The following is a 20,039-nucleotide window of genomic DNA, read 5'->3' as shown; positions in this document are numbered from 1 at the left end:
CACGTGGAGGGAATACATCACAGCTTGCATGGTGCTGATCCATTTATTTATTTTACCACCTTTCTTTAAAAAAAATGTCAAGACAATTAAAGCTGCAGTATGTAGAATCCTCTCTCCTCTTTTTTTTATTTCTCTACTTTGTCTGCACATGCTGTCGAAGGTCAACACTACAAGAAGTGCAATCTTTTTAAGACAGCAATGCATGTTTTGTTGTTGTAAATAAACGAATTTATTTTTATTGCGTAACTGTGACCATCACCAGCCCTCCATAAGGAAGGGTAAGAAACTTTTAATTAAAGGGAGAATATAAAAAGAGAGGGCAGTGTTACATCTAGGTGAGGGGAAGAGAACAGGGAAGAGGGAGTCAGGGTAGGAAAATATTTCAAAACCAAAAACAAAACTTAGCCTTTCTTACCGGTATGTTTTGTGAATGCTTTTAGCAACTTTTTCTTTCAATAGAGAATAAGTGACAAATGTATGATCTGCCTCTTTCCGTTTAATTTGCTGTGTAACTGTTGTGCCCAACACAGTAATGTCCAAAACAGCCCATGGAGCACATGTCTTTGTAGAAATATCTCTGATTGGCTGAAATCCAGCATAACACTCCTGCATTTCTAAAGCTCATTTACAGGGCAAAGTGAAGAGATTTACTGTCCACTCAGAACAATTTGGATTACAATATACTCAAAGATCATTATAGATTTTTGACCAAATTATGCCAAAAAAAAAAAAAAAAAAAAAACTTACATACTGCAGCTTTAACTGAACATTTCATGGCCCTGTATACTCAGTAGGGTTTTTTGTGCATAGCCTTTGTAGTATTGCATTAGAGTTTGTGCTACAGCACAAAAAAAGATGAGGAATTTGTGTTGCGTGCACAAAAATGGAAATATTCATTTTCATGATACAGTCACGTTTCTTAGGGAGATTGTGTTGGAAAGAGTGAATGTGCCCGTATATTAACTTTTTTCTTTGGTAATTGATCGGTTGGTTTATAAATCAAGTCTATTTTTCCATTACAGACCTATTATTAAAAGGCAGTGGCTGTCCGTACGGTTACCGTATCAATATACCGACATTCTATCCGTATGCATTGGCCAGTTTAGGTCACGTGACTAAGACTAAACCTAACCATAAACATAACCCTAAAAATTGTTGAGCTATAAGGTTATAACCTAATTCTAACCCCAAACCTATCCCTAACCCTAAGACCCTACGTACCAATAGCACTGGGGGTTGTCCGTATGACAGCCGTACGAATAGACACTTTCATATTAAAACCATCTTTACATTAAAGCTGTCATAGGGAATAAAACATCAATGATCACCATTATACATTAACCATAGGATTAGCAAGTGATGCAAAACATAATCTATACTGTTACCAAAGCATTTATAACTCCCAAAGCAGCTTTCCCAAATTCTAGATTGTTTTATTTCCTCGCAAATCAAGTCATGATTGAGGCTATTTCAGCAGCAAGTGCCTCTCCAATTTATTTTAGGAGCAAGAGCAAATGAGCATATTTGAAAATCCTAATCAAGACCCTTTTACTCCTGTGGAGCTACAAGCCCCAGTAAGATACCAGCATTTACATGGTTTACCTTTTAATAAGGAACCTTACAGTCGCTCTGATATGTCTGTTACATGGATAAGTTAGATTATAATAGTAATAGTCCATTCATCTATTCTGTAGTATGCTTTTCATTTTTCAGGTAATCATCAATATTAGTCCAAAACCTATAAGCTAGGTGACCAGTCAAGAAAATTAAAGAAAAAAAATGATTCCAGTATTTGGATAAGTCTAAATTTAGGCAATTTACAAATTTGAATATTTGTGCATTAATGCTATAATAAGCAAATGTAAAAAAAAAAAAACAACTAATAATAAGTCAATGCTGACTGGCAGAAATAAACGTAATCCTTTCAGGTGCAGTACTTTCATGCTCTAATAGTATTATAACCTGTTTTATATGATAGGATTAAAGTTCTTTCTTCAGATGTTGTTGTTTTAGATTCAGATCCAGATATGATCTAATATTTAGATTTAGCCTTTTTATTATTTGCTCTATTTCAAATAAAAGCCATTTTCTGTCATCAAAGTGAACTTATTCTCCTCCGTCTGTCAGACATGCTGTTCAACACTGTGACTCTTGTTCTTAAAGAGAAAATAATTTCCATTCACTGTTTTGTGACAACTTCCTTCCCGGGCCGACAGACTTGACCCACGCACTCCTCCCAGAATCCCCTCCTTTATTGGTGTGTGACAGCAGCCTGCCCTGGGTCGTGGACGTCCCAATCCATCTCTGTCTCCTGAGCGATTGTGATTTAGTGCACAGGGGCCAGGATGATGGCGGGGCTCCATTCTGATGAGCGATAGGTGGGGAGCTCTTTGACTCCCAGCACATGGCGAGCAGAGCAGGGCTGTGGTGAGGGGTCAGAGGCAGCTGGTGGGGGGGTTTAGATGCAGGCGATATGGGGAGTTCATAAGATAGAAGGTGTCAGAGAGATGAAATAAAGCTCCACCCGAGCGAGCAGGAGTCTATCACTGGGCCCATCTATCACCTGCTCAGCTTTGTGCTGCAGCTAATGGTTGCTATAGCTAATGCTTTCGTCATTTAGAGATCCATCATCAGAGGAGATGATTATCAGGGATTCTGAACCTAAAGGCTGTACATGTCGGGCCTTTCTGCCATCTGCATGATATACTGTACGTTGGTATTTGTGAATCAACTAGAGGTGTCCCGATCCGATATTTATATCGGCTATCAGCCAGAAAATGAATATCTGATTTTATCGGACTGCATCTAAAATCACCGATATAAGCGCTCCGATAAAGTGTTCCGCTCCAGCGCTTCTATCCATAGGTGACTCTTGGTTCACACTCCAACATAGTAACCTATTGTTGCTGACTATTGTTCTTTGTTTGAGCAACATCACTTGATCAAGCCTTTTCTAACGTTCCACACTACAAAATAAGTCATAAAAGTATGTATGATTCATGCTGATATCGTATCGGTATCGGCCGATATGCAAGGCTGCAATATCGGTATCATATCGGAAGTGAAAAAGTTGTATCGAGACATCCCTAGAATTAACATCAGGATATTTTTTTAAAAGTTAAAGGTTGTCAAACTGTCCAGACAACCTTTAACTGGGTGAACTCTAATATTTGACTTGAACCAAAAATAATATACATGAATGACATCACACTACATGTTTTAATTTCCTCCTCTTTCTCCCTGGATGATGCATAAAGGTATAATGTAATGCATTTCTATACAAAAAGCAGCAGGAGGGGCTTCACAGGTTCAAACCCTTAAAGGTTTTATGTTAATTACATTAAATACCAGGGTTGGGGTCCATTATAATTGTAATCGCGTAATTGCTAATGAATTACAATTATGGTGTAAGTATAATTGTAATTGTAATTTTCAAAATCTGTTGCTGTCGTAATCATAACTAAATTGCAATTGAGTTGAGATCATTTACTTTGTAATTGTAATTGAACATTTAACAAAAAAATTTTTAATTTAAGGCAAAACTGTGGGACCATGTTACAGTTCTATGTACAGTTCTACACACATGTAGTTAATAATTTTTAAAAATGTGTTTCACATCAAGCTTTTCCACATTTTAGTATTTAAAAAATTATTGAAACCTATATTTTCATTGATTAGGAAGTCTAACAAGGTAACCAATAGATAGGAAATAAATGAGATATTTGTTTTTAGTGTGTTTTACAGCTGATTTAGGACCTGTTATCATAAGAGATGCTAACAGAAAGCTAACACAAGAGGAAGGTTAACTTTTAGTAGGTTCTTTATTTCAGGCGCAGTAATTGTGATGAATTGTAATTAAACTTTTTTCATTGAGAACGTAATTGTAATTGACTTTCTGAGGATAAAAAATAGTTAGTTTGTTAGTAATTAAATTGTAATTGGAAAAAATGCTGGTCACTGTAATCCTAATTGAATTGTAATTGAACGTGGGTACTTGAGAACGTAATTGTAACTGAAAAATGTAATTGACCCCAACCTTGTTAAATACATTAAAACGTTTTGACAAAATTCCTACTTGTACAAATCCTGCAAAATAGTTTTCACCTATTTATTCTCCCTGTTTAACAACGCAGTTCAAAATAATCCATTTATTTATTAGAATAATGTGTGGCAAAACTGACTGACTGATTAATTTGTGCTTAGTCTTTGTGATGGACTGGCACTCTGTGCAGGGTGTACCTTAAATAAGCTGTGATGGTCAGTTTTACACAGTGATAGGATTTCATGTTATTTGAAATAAAAGGTAAAATATTTAAAAAACGTATTTTTAAAGGACAGACATGTTTAAAGGCCTGTTGCTTTGTCAATCACAGGAAGTTGTGTCAGCATGGACGAATGTGTGTCCAGTAACCTGATCCGCTGTTGACAGAGCAGGGACAGGTGCTGCAGCCAAACTAATCCATACATGCGTGTGAGACACAGGTCATCCATTAAGGCAGATTGATTCAAAGCTTTAAAAGACTGCTCCTCAACAATCCCCAGTCGGCAGTACCTCTGCCGGTTGCCAGGATACCAAATTGCAGTAATTCAAGATTGCATGAATTGGAAAAAAGGGAAAGGAATGTTTACTGTTTGCACAGCTAATACTAAAAGCATTTTGTCAAGGAGGAACATTTCGCAAAATAATGCCAAAACTTTAAAAACAAAATGTAAAAGAAATAGAGAAATGGTTTGTCATCAAAAGCAAGTTTTGCCAACATTCTTTGTCATGTCAACCATGGCATCAAATTTACCCTTTATATTTGTAAAATGCTATTGATGAGCTCTGGACTATATTCACAGACACAATCATTTAAAGTTATAGCCATTTAATCATGTAAATGGCTAAAATAATTTTTTTTTGTGTCTTAACAAATTTGTTTTTGGCTTATTTGAAAACTGACCCAATCTACATGTATAGCCTACGATGTAAGATGTTTTAGAAATGCCTGCTAAACATATGTATTCCCTGCAATGTCCTCATGTGCCCCTGGTTGTGGATGGCAAACACCCAAAACTCAGAGGTAAGGCTATAGTCAGGCACAAAAAACTAGTGCAAATATGATGTGCACACTTAAACTGGGTGGCGAAAATTAAGTTAGGCATGAAAAATGAGAAAAAAGTGACAAACACCCCAAATCAGAGGTAAGGCTATAGTCAGGCATAAAAATGTAAAAACTTTTGAATTGTTTTTTTCTGAGATAAGGCTATCACAAGACCCTAAAAACCAGTGCATAGGATGTGCACACTTAAACTGGGGTGAAAATACAGTAAGGCATAAAAAATTTGAAAAAAGTGGAAAATGAAAAATGAGGAAAAAGTGACAGCGAGAGTAAGGCATAAAAGTGCAGTAGGGGAAAGAAAAACAAAATTCTCTTTTCTAAATAAACATGTGAAAACTGAGTCAGTTTGCCACGTTTGGTCCTTTTTTTTCTTAAACCATAGAATCCAGAAGACTACTTCTGAATAATAAACATCACAAATCATTGTCATCAGAGAGCGCTGCAGAGTTTAGCTTTCCCTGTTAAAACTGCTTCTCAAGCTAACAAAGCATGAGTTCAACACTCACTGTGTCTACAACTGAAATTGTCAAGTATATCCAGCTGCAGACCTGCAGGCCCTCCAAACCACGCCCACGCTAGCAATGTTTCAATGCGCTGAGTCGTTAAAGGGATCCTTCACTTTTTTTACAAATGTGGCCTAAAACCTTTGAAATGTCCTTATTAGAAGATCTATGCCTAACAAAACGCATTGTTTGGCACCATATTTGTTTTAGTACCTTTTAAAACTGGGACTACTTTACCCTGTGCGCCGCCATGTTGAAATGACGTCATTGTTGATGTCATTAGCCCCGTTTTAGTCCATTGAGTTCTGCAGGAGTGAAGCATTCAGGATCATTTAGCAGATTTTCATTAAAAATGACAACTTTATTTCACACGCACACGGAGCTTTTCTTCTCCGCTTTAATGACGTCTACGAAACAGCAGAGTGGGAACTGTTGCCCCCCGTGGCCACAGATTTTTTCGGGTGACAGTTTCAATTTATCATCTCTCAGTTAAATAAAGAGGTTTACATCAAGTTTTCTAACTTTTACTAATTTTTAGAGCAACCCAAAGCAGCACAAGTTGTCATTTTGACTGAAAAAGCTGCTAAATGATCCTGAATGCTTCACCTCCCATAGAACTCAATGGACTAAAAGGGGCTTTTCACGTCACCATTCTACCCCTAATGCTTCATTTTGTGTGTGTTTTTCCCCCCAAATCGCTGATACCACTTATAAAATTGTAGAATTGTAAAATGTCACATCCATGAAGCTGTTTTTGTGCTGGGTTTCTTTTGGCTTTGCTGCTGAAAATACATTTATTTATTTATTTTGTCCACACATAATAAGCTATTTAGTGGTAGTATAGTGTTTTTGTTGTTGTTGTTGTTGTGATATTTCCATATTCCTATCAGATTTAAGTAAATACTCGACTATGGATATGGAGATATTTATACTAATTGAATGATCTGAGCTAAATAAAGGTTAATATAAGCTGTAGAGACAAACGCCGATGTCTCCGCGACCTCTGCCCGATGAGCAAACGCTCTCCATAATACGTCTCACCGATGCAACGTCATTCATCGTGCCGATGTCGGTGAGATGTACGTGTGCTCTCAGGGAAGCATTGGGTTTAAATCCCTGATTGCTCACTCAGCAACAAACCTTTAGACACAGTTTTCTAGTTTCATGCTCTAAATTAAAAGTTTGTTATATTTGCACTATTTAGGTCAGTTGAATAGCCTTATCTAAAAAAAAAAGTTTCAACTTTAATGTCTTACTATAGCCTCTTACCTCTGATTTGGGGTGTTTGTCACTTATTGCATTTTCATCCCAGTTTGAGTGTGCTCATCATATTTGTGCTAGACTTTAGGTTCTTGCAATAGCCTTATCACAGAAAAGCTTTAGAATTTGAAAAATGAGAAGAAAAAATAGTGGAAAATTAAAAAAAAAGGAAAAAAAGAGGTGAGGCTATAGTATATAGAAAGGCATAAAAATTTAAAAAATGTAGAATTTTTTTCTGAGATGAGGCAAGACCCTCAAAACTAGTGCAAATATGATGAGCACACTTAAACTTGGATGAAAATGCACGTAAAGGGGAAAAATTGAGTTGGGAATATTGATGTAAATTTTGTCGATGCAATGAAAGAGGGTCACTATTCAAGAAAATTCTAAGAAATACTGTCCTGATTCTGCAACACTTTATGTAAATAAGCACATAAACCTGGATCCAATGTTATTAACTAACCGACCCCCAAAGGCCTCCAAATACCAAATAAAGCTTTACGGGCAGCACAGACATCTGCTGCTCTGTGATGGGCTGACAAGCCAGCAGTTAGTTCACCTGTTATCCACAGCCCAATGCATGGTAAACACCCGCCTCAGTCCGACCTGCTGCTGGGGGGAGGGGGGGTCGAAGGAGCCCATCTGGTCAGCAGCATTAACAACAAGCTTCTTTTAACAATGGCTTCCAGGAAAAGGAGAAGGCCTCAACAGGCCGTATCAGCCCATAAACACAGGCTGGGTATGACATTTAGCGGCTGACGCCTGGGCTTAGCACTGCACAGGTACTGTCCACATCAATAAAAAGCTAAAAAGCAATCTCACACAATGTGAAAGAGGTGCCTGTTTCTGCTGTTGACCTCATAATTCCTGAGTTTGGATGCACACAGTATAAAAAGCACGGAGGCAATTATTTTTTATTGTGCCCTCACATAAACATCAAGTAGATTAACAGGAGGCGTCTTTATGCAAATGTTGGTATTTACTTATTCTGATTGTAAAGTCGTTTTTTATCTTAGCTGAAGAAGAGGAGGAAGGATGGGAGAGAAATGTTTGCAAAGAGATTAAACAGGAGCCAAAGGTCGAGGCTCCAGCTCTGAATTGGTTATTTGACTCAACAGCGCCATCTGGTGATTGGTTCTTAACCCATTGCAGATGTGTTTTTGTGAAGGTGGAGTTTTCCAAAAATAATGGAATAGAAAACAACTGAACATCCTTTCATTTGGTTGGTTGTGTGGCTCAGTTTTCAAAAACATTAAAAGCATGACTTCTGGGAATAACTGGTCAACCATGCACAGTGTATTTTTACATACTGATTTATTTATGGTGCTGTAGTAGTTAGCTTAGCCTGAACACATTTGCCTCACAGCAAGAACGTGGAGGTGTAAAGAGTACTGATATATCCGACTCAAGTAGAAGTACTGTTATTTGATTGAAATTGTACTCAAGTACAAGTACAAGTAAGTCATACATGAAATACTCAAATACAAGTAAAAAGTAAAAATAATTAGTACTCAAAGTAAAAGTTACTAGTTACTTTCACTCCCCATGTTTGTTGTTGGTAATAAATATTGCCATGGTTCCCCTGCATACAGTAAACATCTCATGTATAAACTTTGAAAGGAATAGACCAAATCTACCACAATTGGAACTTGATTTACTTTTCCACAAAAGCATTTGTATAAAATAAAATTATTTTTGTAACTAAAATAACAACAATGAATTCAATGCAAACATAATAAAATTCTCAGGTTCAAAGTATAGATAAATGTATAACTTATGAACTTTAAAACTGCAAAAATAATCTCCATTCAATGCTGTTTTGGTGCTGTGCATTATGTTTAATGATGATGTGATGCATTTGATTGTTGTCTGGTCATTTCATTTTTTGCAGTATCACAATGTCCATTGATCTATGCTAGGTTCATTTCCATATTGCATGTAGAAGCTAATGGAACTGTGGGTGGTTGCTTCCTTCTCCTGAGCACAGGTTTCTTGACTTACGTGATGTGTTGCTTCAGTTCCCGGTAAGTATCTACTGAATAAAGATAATCTTCAGGGATCTGACAACAGTTCCCTGTGGAACCTCAAATATTAGATTAGAAACATGTGAGGCCGTTGTTCTATTCCCTTCTGGGATGTTTTACCAAAAAAATGAGAAAAAAACAACACAAAAAACAGTGAAATGTTGGTCACAGCAGCTTTGTGCTGCTTCACAACAAAGGGTTTAAACAGATCTGAAGATGAGGCCAACTGTGGTTTATTACATATTTGATGGACTTCTATTGTTTACAACATGGATGTAAAGGATGGAGACAAATGATCTCGCAGGAATACAAAGAGCGATGTGATGATGAAGCGTTTGGGTGGAGCTGCAGGTAGTGGCTCTCTACAGCTGCTGGCACTAATGAGGATAATTACCCAAGTAATAACATTAGCCTATCTGAGGGAATGGAAAGGAAGGACAAGCGGTTGGTTGTGTGTGCGTGTGTGTGTGTGTGTGTGTGTGTGTTGCCTTCTATCTCACTTGGGTCTCTGCCTCATTCCCTGAATCTCAATATCTCTTTGTTAGCCCACAATAATTGTATTTGGGCCTCATATCCGCCATATCAGATTGGAGTTTGTACAAGGTAATTAGCAGAGGAAGGGAAGCCTCCACACCAGGAGGACAAATGCCCCATGACATCATTCTGAGGATGTTTTTTTTTTTTTTCTTTCCCCCTTGTACTCTTACTCATCTTTATCTTCCAAGTCATTCACCTGCCACCAAAGAGTGATGAGCAGTGGAATAGATATGGGAGTAGCCGTGAGGAGAAAGTTGGTGACATTGAAAGAGAGAAGAGCTGGGATTAAGAAGACAAAGAAATGTAGCCAAGTAAAAGAAGACGTGGAAAGAGGCTTGATAGATGCCATGAAGGTCTGTGGATTTTTCCCCTCTTATTTTTACAGCAGGCCTGTAATCTCCAATCAGCTTTTACTGACAGACAGCAGGGGGAAAGTTCCTCAGCGTTAATGCAGCTTGCCATTCAGAAAGAGCCGGCGTAGCCTGCTGGGAGTTGGGGGATGAGGGGAGGATTAACTGGCACTCAGGTGGAGAGAGATGAAGAGAATCAGACGGAGACCCCGTGGATGGTCACACCCTCTCACTCCATCCGTCTGAACAAAAAGACCTTTCTGTTTTATGGGTGAGGGGGGCGGAGGAAATGATGCAGGCTTCACTCTAGAGGTCACATCTGTCTGTGTGTGTATGTGTTTGTAATCAATAAAGATCGCATGGTCAGATATGAAGATGTGATAGCAGCCTCTCTGCTCCTAGAGATAATATTGGAAGTAGAACACTTAATCTCCATTAGGTGCCAAATAAAAAAAGGAGCTCAGACATTTTGGGATCGGTAACTTCTTCCAATTTTATGGGATCTCGAGTCATTGAAAGGGCCAGTCATTAAATATATAATCCCTTCCATCAGACTTGTGCCAACCACAGGATCAGTTAACCATGCTCAATAAACTCTTACAAGGTCAATCATGCTGGAATACCCTCAATTGCTCCTAATGCAGAGAAACAGCGGCTACCTAAAGTTTCCGAATGTCTCCAATCTGAGACAATGTCTTTACAAACTTAAATGTACTAGGTGTAAAATTTTGACATAAACAAAATGTATATTTATACCCCTTTTCTATTTTGTTTCAAGACTTAAACTAGAATAGAAAATTGAATCAACAATGTTATGGCATTTTGCTACTGAATGGAATTTGCCAAGGACAAAGTAAGGCAGAGTTATTCCGAACAATGAGAAATTGTTTCCCAAATAGGAGGCAAAGATCACAACATAGCCTTGAGTTTTGTCTACCAAAGTTCACCATGAAAAATAGGATGTGGTAAAGTTACCAAGGATTAGCCCATTCAATCCAATCCACTTTGTTTAAATAGTACATTTTGCAAACAAGAGTTAACCAATGTGCTGCACAGGATGAGGTTTAAAACAAACAATAAATTCATGAAATCAAAGGTTAAACCAAATAAGACAGTAAACTAAGTTAAATCAAATGTAACTATAAAAAACTCAAATCTACTACAATCAAAGACAAAAAACAGAGGCCATGCAACTCTCATGGTGAATTAAATGCCAGAACAAAAAGACTTAAAACATTTAAAGACTTCAAAACAAACTGTAAATTATCTTCGCTTTGGGGTCTAAAGAGGTCCGTGACCCTGAGATCTAGTTATTGACATTCCTTATTAAACAGTTTTTGTGTTCTACCAAAAAAGTGGCTCCCTTTGTCAAGAAAGAGAAATTAAATGAATTGCATGTGACTAAAAAACACTTATCAGAACTAAATGAGGTTTAATGGGTAAAGACTTTATTATTCTTTGGTTGCACAAATATTTTAATTTGATGCAAGAAAAATGGGAAGGTGCACCCCAAGGCTCCATATTGGGAACATTACCATTCAAATGATCCTGACCTGCCACGTTCAAACAGACTGTTTCCCAATGTTCCGATTGAAGAGCTTGATAATGGAGTTGTAAAACTATTTTTTTTTGACTCAGTTGAACCAAATTTGGAAGTTATTGGGTTGTGAAGATACCCAGAAAGGACATTTGCATTAAGACTAACACGCAGATCTTTGAGCTATACGACCATTCAACTGAGCGGCAGCATAGCTATTACTTTGCAGTAAAACCCTGAGAGAATAACACTCAGTGTAGTGAATAAAGTTGCAGCATTTATTCTGTTTGTTCCATGGGTTCATCACTCCGGATGGTAATTTCTCTGATCTGGCAAACATCTACCGGTAACTGAATCCAACTCCTGGTCATAAACGTAAGCTGTTGTTGAGATTTGAGCCCCTTCTGGCAAAGCGTTCCTTCTTCCTACTGAATGTTGGACATCTGAGCCTCACATCTCATCAAAGTGCTGCCCTTTCATAACCACGTGCATCAATCACAGCTGTTCTCCACCCAGTTTACAAGGCAGTCCTCCCCTGCAAAGAAGTGAGGTGTCCAGTGTTGCTCTGCATCAGAAAAAACCCTGTAAAATCACTTTTATTACAGTTGTTTTTCCTTTTTCTCCTACATTCAGCTACTCACGGGGTGTTTCCTCCTCTGAGCTTTAAATGTTTCCGTCTGTCTCCTCTCCTTGGTCTTCCTGGAATTGTTTTTTGTTGATATTATTAAGCATTATTAGGCTGAAGTATGTTTCCATGTTGTTTTACCCACTTCTGATTTCGTCATCAGCCCTCTCAGCTTCAATACTCAAGCAGACGACACTGGCAGTAGAATAACAGAACCTTGTTCATCTCTCAGGTATTCATTTATTGTTTATTACTGCTTGCTCTAAACTTTGAAGTTTACTGTTTTTGGGCTGGGCAGGAATAAAACAGGCTTTATAATGGCCACAGATTCATTTTGATTCATAATCTAATGTCTGTTAACGTACTGTAAGAAGGCAATAACTGAAAGGAAAGGAGGGGAGAACGATTAGGAATTATTTTAAAAAAGGATCAGTTCTTTGAAAAAGAAAGTCAAAAAACTTCCCTTACTGTTTGCAGCTCATTTCTGCATCGTAAGCCTTATCTCTTTTTGCACTTATGTGGAAAAATGTCATATTAAATGGGATATACTGTACCTGTAACGTGAGTACATTTAGATTTTATGATATAAATATTTACATGCACATTTGATAAACAAGTTTATAATAAGAATCGTAATATTAACAACAAAAACAATAGTTTTATTAATAATAATAACAATAACAATAACAATAATAATAATAATAATAATAATAATAATAGCATATTAACGAACTAAATTCTGTTGAGAAATCCAACTAAGGAAAAAATGTTTGGTTTTTTTACATCTTAAGCAATGTATCATGTGCTTTTCCCTTTTTTCTTAAAAAATATTGTTTAAAAAAAAAAAAAAAAAAAATCCAAATGTATTATTACCCAAAATGGTCATTATAGCCTCCTTATTTATTTTATTTTGACTGAAGAATTTCTACATAACCAATCTGCTTTTCTATGTACCTTTTTTTTATTTTATTTTTTTTATTATTATTTAATTTTCTTGTGGAGCTCTTGTTTACCTTTTCTTGTTCTTCTTTCGTCGCTGTTTATTATGTTTTTCTTGATCCCGTGATGAAATAGAACCAAGGCTCACTTCAGTGTAAAATAAAGTCACTTTGACCTTATTTTTTATTTAATTTTTTTAGTAAAAAGCTGATGTCCTTGGTTTGGTCTGAATATTGTCAAACCGTAACGTGGCACATGTTGCTGTCATATCCGTGTTGACGGACTCAGGGCACAAACACGTTGCTGTTTGGACGGAGGGGGCGGGGCTTCTATGTGAAACAGTGACGTTGTGTAAGTAAAGCGCCTGATGTAGCACGAGAGGTGCGGAGAAACATTAGTAGTAAGCCTTTCAAAATAAAAACCTCTCTATTAATTTCCAAGGCTATAATCATTTGATTGCTTTGCTATTTAATGTACCACCTATAGTATGACATGATGCAATGAACATGTATTGATTAATGTGATATTGTTTGTTCGCCGTCACCAGTCTGAAGCGACATGCTTTTGTTTTGACAAAGTTCGCACAGGAAACCGCACGCTATGTGTTTACTTAACTGTGTACCACGTTTAACCGGAAGTAAAAAAAAATATAGTACGATAGGAAAGAGCAGTGAATGAATTAAGAGACAAACCGTAGTTCTGTCTGCACACTTATATTTGTGCTGCTCCCATTCACACTCATTGAGAGTTTAAACCGGAAACAAACGCTGCGATTTAAAAAAAAACGACAGAACGTGAGTATTTACTCTCAGCTTTGACTTAGTTTTAACCACAGTTATTGCTTTTTTCTATTTGTCGTGATGGGTTTACACTTAAAGGATTCGTTTTTTAGTCTATCACAAGGTAATGGTAACAACAACTATACAGCGGCAACACTTTTGAGCAGTATTTTATCAACATTAATTCATATTTATTCGTCTTAGAATAATGTATTAGAATAAATTCACTGAAACGTTTGATCTCAGTTTGATCTATTGACTCAGGTCACTTATTCAAAATAAAAGGTAATAAAAATCAACTCTGTATTGTACCTTAGATTGTTTAAAGCTAGTGTGTAACTTTATAATTTGTATTGAGTGTTTTGAGCACACCGGTCAAGTATCCCGTTTTTGCCGGGAAACTCCCGTATTTTACCCCTCTTTCCCGCCATCTTCCTGTATTTTATTAAATATCCCGTATTTTAATGTAATAATAATTAAAAGATGCCTTACTAAACTGAACGCCGTCACTAGCACTAGGTGGCAGTTCTCGCGAGATTAGTGCTGACAGCGGCAACAAACCAAAGATTTCTTGTACACTTGTCTTAAAATATAAGGGATACTGGAGCAAATCAGAACAATAACCTTAGAACAATGAAATATCATTGTTGCTAACTGAATTTACCTGCACACGCAAGTAGAAACTCTGCTCACACCAATAATTACCAACCACACCTTTTAGGAAAACAAAGGTAAACGGCCAGTCTTTCAGGTGTGGTCACATGTACATAGGCAGAGGAATGTCCTGCATAGTGCTCCTGTAACAGAATGGGTATTACACAGATTCCAATTTAATCTTTGTTCCATGTATCTGGGTCAAACAGGTCCAAACAATGGCGGAGAAGGTGCTGGTCACAGGTGGAGGAGGCTACATTGGGAGCCACTGCGTGGTGGAGCTGATCGAAGCAGGATATCAGCCAGTTGTAGTGGATAACTTCAGCAATGCAGTGCAAGGCAAAACTGGATTATTAATTACTTTTATATCATATAAGAAAAGTGAAGATGCAACTTCCCAATGTGAAAGTTCCGCAGCCAAATTGTAAAGAAATCAGTGTTTTGTGGGCAAAAAAAGACATTGTTGTCAGAAGTGGGATTCGAACCCACGCCTCCAGAAGAGACTGCAACTTGAACGCAGCGCCTTAGACCGCTCGGCCATCCTGACATAGAATAAATTTAATAGATATTATGTATTATATGTTAGATATATATAGGTCATTTTTCTATAAATTAGTTTCTGGCTTCAGCAATTGAACATCTTGACCACAACTATAACTATGTAGTAATGTGTGTGTATTTTCTACATCCTGTAGCTGATGGAGCAGTCAAGGACATGCCGGAGAGCCTACAAAGAATAGAGAAACTGTTAGGCACCAGCATTGACTTTTATAAGCTAGACCTGCTGGACAAACAAGGCTTGGAGGAGCTCTTTAAAAAGGTCAGAGAGAAAACTGAATATCATACTGTACATCCTGTGATTACTAATTATCTACACATTTAAGATAGAAATGCTCAAATTCAAACAATTGTATGTATTGTATAAATGACTGTGTTCTTCTTTAATAAATAAATAGCAATAAGTTGGTGAACTAATGTACGATAATACTTGTAAACTGTATGGCAAGCTGTTTGAGCGTATATTTGATCAGTAGACGCTTTGATGCTTTCCTTATGAAAGAACTCGTAGGGGGACATCAAAGCAATCACTAGATGCCAGTGAGGAAGACTGACAGTTGGCAGTCAAAACATGTCAGGAGATCAAAATTCCTGAAAAAGAAATTGTCTGAATAAATGAAACCGTAACGTGTTATTTAAAAAAAGAAGACAAAATGAATTTGCTGGAATGATAAATTTGATATCAGTGATTTCGACCATAGTCAAGCTCAAAATTTCACTAGTATTACTAGTTGACTGTTTTAGTTTAGCTGCAGTACTAGTAACGCCAAATGATTCACTAGTAGACCTAATGCAAATGAGGTAGAAGGTATTATTTATAACCAAATCCAACACCCTAATTGGTTATAAATATTTTCAAAAGCCAATAGCCAGCCTGAATTTGCTTTTCCCCACCTCCTTATTAGCATATAAGGTTTACTGGCGACACTTTTTGCTTCACTAGTAAAGTCTACTTGTGCACTAGCACAAGGGTTCTCAATCTTGGGGTCGCTAGACACTTTGAGGGCGCCGCCAGATGCAACTTATCTGCAACTACACCAAACTTGCCGTATTTTAACCTATTTTCATCACTTTTTTCTGCCATGTTTTTGCTCCTTTTAAAGCATTTTTGATACATTACTCTCATTTCTGACACTTCTCCATCAAATCCCAATGCCTTTTCTGCACATTTTTTAAAGATAATTTTGGCACATTTTCCACCACTTTTCCCATCTCATGTTGCATATTGACTCATTTTGTCACTTTTAAACTGTCTTCACCATATTTCATGCTTAGTTATTTTCACCAATTTAACCACATTCACGATTTGTCATGCCCATTATTTGCCAGTTTGAACTAATTGTTACTTTTTTTCTGCCACTTATAAGCCAATATTGAGACTTTTAACCCTTTTTTTTTTTTTTTTTACTACTTTTCTATTCATTTTTGGCCAATCTAATTTGCAACTTTGAACCAATTTCTGTGGTTTCCTAAATCCCATTTCACCACCTTTTTGACCAATTTTGGTCACTTTCAACCCATTTTATTTCTGATTAAAACAAGGATTTACATCTTTAAGATGACTATACACTATGCCGCAAAATAATAATTAACTACCTGGAAAACAGTGATTATTATTCAGATAAATAAATAAATGTGGTTATCACAGATTTATAGAACAATGGACCATAATTTTGCTGACTTTATGGATGGGCCCCAAAAATCTCTCCCCTTTATTCTCCCTTATAGTCTTCACATGACTGTTATTCAATGTTCATGCTTGTATTCAACCACCTGAAGGTACAGTGGGGGTCCCTTCCCAGTCTCTGGAACCTCTATTTTGGGGGTCGTGGGCTGAAAAGGTTGAGAACCGCTGCACTAATAAACCAAACTTGAGCACAAGTAGAGCTCAACTATGGTTGATATCACATTTACGCTCAAACAGATTTCCATTGAAATGCAGTACGTCCATTGTACGTAACTGCGTGTGTGTGTGCAGCATTCTTTCAGTGCCGTGATGCACTTTGCTGGCCTGAAGGCTGTCGGCGAGTCTGTGGAGCAGCCGTTGCGCTACTACAGAGTCAACCTCACCGCCAGCATGAACCTACTCGAGGTACTTTTGCTTTCTAATTCAGTTATCGGGTCATTTATCTGCTTGCTTCTCCATGAGTCACTTTCACCTAATCTTTATTCACACATTTATGGCTGTTGTGAAATAAATTCTCACCTCTGCATTTTTGTGCTGTGTGTGTGTGTGCGTGTGTGCTCCAGGTGATGCAGACTCACAACGTTCACAATTTAGTCTTCAGTAGCTCGGCCACTGTGTATGGAGACCCCCAGTACCTCCCCATCAATGAGCAGCACCCAGTGGGTGGCTGCACCAACCCCTATGGAAAAACCAAGTACTTTATTGAAGACATGATCAAGGACCACAGTAAAGCAGAGAAGGTGCTGGCCCCAAACATCCATTCATATTTGCACAGCGAGCTCACGATACAATTAGTGTAATTTTTTTGTTGTGTGAACAGGACTGGAACGCTGTGTTGCTGCGCTACTTTAATCCAATTGGAGCTCACAGCTCTGGTGAAATAGGTGAAGACCCTCAGGGTATTCCCAACAACCTCCTGCCGTACGTTGCCCAGGTAACCAAAAACCTCTGCGAAAGGGCACAAAACTTTGACCCCATTTACAGCTGGTGGTAAAACCTATTGATGTTATTGTGAACAGATAATGTCTGATTGCACATTAATAGAGAAGTGAGCTGTGCTGACTGAGATCGAAACTATTTCCAGAGGTCGTTGACCCCCATTGGTGGAGATGACTTCTGATTGGCTTATTTAACACAATGTCTCCTGCCCTTAGTTCTGATTAATTTGAGTCATCCTGAGCATTTTTTTTTTATTAACAGTAGGAGTTTATTTTTATTGTAAAATGTATTTTCTTACATAGGTTAAGATCAAGGGTTCTCAAACTGGGGGTCGCGTGGCGTCATGTCAGGGGAGGGAAGGGACGGCGAGAATGTAAAAAGTATAGTCGATAAAATTAACTTGGATTAAAAAAATAATAATCAGTCATTTAAAACAATAATGATTAGTCATGTAAAACCATATTATTTAGTCATGTAAAACAATGATAATGAGTCGTCATAAAACAATCATAGTTAGTCATGTTAAATCATAATAATTAGCCATGTAAATCAATGATAATGATTAGTCATATAAAACAAAATAATTAGTCATGTAAAACAATAATAATTAGTCATGTAAAACAATAATGATTAGTCATAAAACAATCATAGTTAGTCATGTTAAACAATAAAAATAAATAGTCATGTAAAACAATGATAATATATAGTCATGAAAAACAATAACAATATATAGTCAAACAATGATTAGTCATGTAAAACCATAGTAATTAGCCATGTAAATAAATGATAATGATTAGTCATATAAAACATTAATGATTAGTCATGTTAAACAATAAAAATAAATAGTCATGTAAAACAATAATGATTAGTCATGAAAAACAATAATAATAGTCATGTAAAACCATAATAATTAGCCATGTAAATCAATGATAATGATGAGTCATATAAAACATTAATGATTAAAACCATAATAATTAGCCATGTAAATCTATGATAATGATTAGTCAAATAAAACAATGATTAGTCATGTAAAACAATAATAATAAATAAATAGTCATGTAAAACAATAATAATGATTAGTCATAAAACAATCATAGTTAGTCATGTTAAACAATAAAAATAAATAGTCATGTAAAACAATAAGTCATGTAAAAGGTGCATCTGCTCGACTTATGACCACATACAGTAGATTTGCATTATTTTGAGAAACTGACTAAATTTGAAGTACATTATGATATTGTGATCAGATCTGAAGGTTTGGGTAAAAACTAAGAAATTGACACTTTATGCATTTAATGTTGACTAATTGGATCAACTGGTAGATTCACCGTCTTTGCACAATTTTGTCACAGGTTGCCATTGGGAGAAGAAAATGCCTCAGTGTGTTTGGAAATGACTACAACACAATCGATGGCACAGGTAACAAAAATAGAACCCAAAAATTGCAGCGTATGAAGCGATCAAACGTCAATAAAAACTTTAAAGCAAAGGTCACGTCTCTTTAAGGTGTACGTGATTATATCCACGTGGTAGATCTGGCAAAGGGACACATAGCAGCCCTGAAGAAGCTGAAGGACAACTGTGGATGCAAGGTAGGTTTGTTAAAAAAGTCTCTAGAAACGGTGCTTCTGTCTGCATTTATTGTGTTTGTGTGTGTGTGTGTGTGTAGGTTTACAATCTAGGAACAGGAAACGGCTACTCTGTGCTCCAGATGGTGAACGCTGTGGAAAAGGCCTCTGGTAGAAAGGTGAGTCACAGAATGCTTTTCTCTTCAGGTTTTTTCCTCCTGGTGTAACCAACAAAACACTAATATAACCCACGTCGAGGGTTTTTTTTCTTCTTTTCTATCAGAACAAGTACTTATTGACACAAAGTGTTTTCTGTGCAGATCAATTATGAGATCGCAACTCGTAGAGAAGGAGACATCGCATCCTGCTACGCTGACCCAAGTTTAGCAGCAAAGGAGCTTGGCTGGAAAGCTGAATTTGGACTTGACAGAATGTGTAAGAGCCACATACTGTATATGTAATAATAAGTAACCTTTCAATCACGTCAGGATTCCTCTGTTATTGACCGATGCATCGGCTTCCTTGCAGGTGAGGATCTGTGGCGCTGGCAGTCCAAGAATCCCACTGGATTTTGCAAAAGCAAAGATGTTTGATGAACCTCCAACTCTCTTCTTTTAAATCACAACATGTATTGTTTTAATTGTGATTAGTAGGTTGATTTTTTTTATTTTTTATTTACTGTTTGTTCTAATCTAACGATGATCATCTCTGATTTGAAAAAAAAAAAAATACATGAGAAGAGAGACCCTCTCTGTCTGATATTTTAGATGTTTTTTTTCTAAAATTAGATTGATCTTTAGACCATAATGAAGAAAGAATAAAAGGACTATCTTTCTGAAGAACTCAGTGTTTGGTCATTGAAGAAATTTGTGTCACAGAATTGTAAAGATGTATATTTTTAGGTAAAGCTTTCAACATTGAGTATTGTATGTAAATATATATATATATATATATAATAAAAGATAATCTGCTTCCTA

General features: G+C 36.8%; 1 protein-coding gene, 1 long non-coding RNA gene and 1 other non-coding gene across 6 annotated transcripts; 1 reads left to right on the top strand and 2 right to left on the bottom strand.

Annotated features, from left to right (window-relative positions):
- Positions 1-11,612: 11,612 nt before the first annotated feature.
- LOC114456792 (uncharacterized) lies at positions 11,613-13,164 on the bottom strand. 2 transcript variants are annotated; one of them, XR_003672883.1, is made up of 4 exons: positions 12,952-13,164; positions 12,084-12,133; positions 11,955-12,012; positions 11,613-11,878 (listed from the first exon to the last, which is right to left on the bottom strand). It is a non-coding gene; the product is annotated as an uncharacterized LOC114456792 (long non-coding RNA). The 2 variants fall into 2 exon arrangements; XR_003672882.1 differs by having other exon boundaries at positions 11,955-12,133.
- Positions 13,165-13,509: 345 nt separating this feature from the next.
- Positions 13,510-19,904, top strand: gale (UDP-galactose-4-epimerase). Of its 3 annotated transcripts, XM_028438490.1 has the most exons (11): positions 13,511-13,671; positions 14,520-14,649; positions 15,006-15,130; positions 16,847-16,960; positions 17,119-17,295; positions 17,376-17,489; positions 18,847-18,913; positions 19,001-19,086; positions 19,164-19,241; positions 19,383-19,497; positions 19,591-19,904. In XM_028438490.1, the coding sequence occupies exons 2-11, from the start codon at positions 14,529-14,531 to the stop codon at positions 19,653-19,655; spliced, it is 1,062 nt and encodes a 353-aa protein (XP_028294291.1). In that variant the 5' UTR covers positions 13,511-13,671; positions 14,520-14,528; the 3' UTR covers positions 19,656-19,904. The 3 variants fall into 3 exon arrangements, with proteins under 3 accessions (XP_028294294.1, XP_028294291.1, XP_028294293.1); XM_028438493.1 differs by lacking the exon at positions 14,520-14,649 and having other exon boundaries at positions 13,510-13,671; XM_028438492.1 differs by lacking the exons at positions 13,511-13,671; positions 14,520-14,649 and adding an exon at positions 14,672-14,859 and having other exon boundaries at positions 14,938-15,130.
- On the bottom strand, positions 14,775-14,857 carry trnal-caa (transfer RNA leucine (anticodon CAA)). Its single transcript has one exon. It is a non-coding gene; the product is annotated as a tRNA-Leu (tRNA).
- Positions 19,905-20,039: the final 135 nt, after the last annotated feature.

The sequence above is a fragment of the Gouania willdenowi genome, chromosome 22 (assembly GCF_900634775.1).
Source record: "Gouania willdenowi chromosome 22, fGouWil2.1, whole genome shotgun sequence".
Lineage (NCBI taxonomy): Eukaryota > Metazoa > Chordata > Actinopteri > Blenniiformes > Gobiesocidae > Gouania > Gouania willdenowi.
Note: the sequence above shows the minus strand (reverse complement) of the source record. Positions and strands in the feature narration are given on the sequence as shown.

Bases quoted from the DNA above. Each gene is read 5' to 3' on its own strand.
- gale (XM_028438490.1), top strand. From the start codon at position 14,529: ATGGCGGAGAAGGTGCTGGTCACAGGTGGAGGAGGCTACATTGGGAGC. The intron at 14,650-15,005 runs GCAAAACTGGAT...TACATCCTGTAG, and splicing joins CTTCAGCAATGCAGTGCAAG to CTGATGGAGCAGTCAAGGAC. The intron at 17,490-18,846 runs GTAACCAAAAAC...ATTTTGTCACAG, and splicing joins TCCTGCCGTACGTTGCCCAG to GTTGCCATTGGGAGAAGAAA.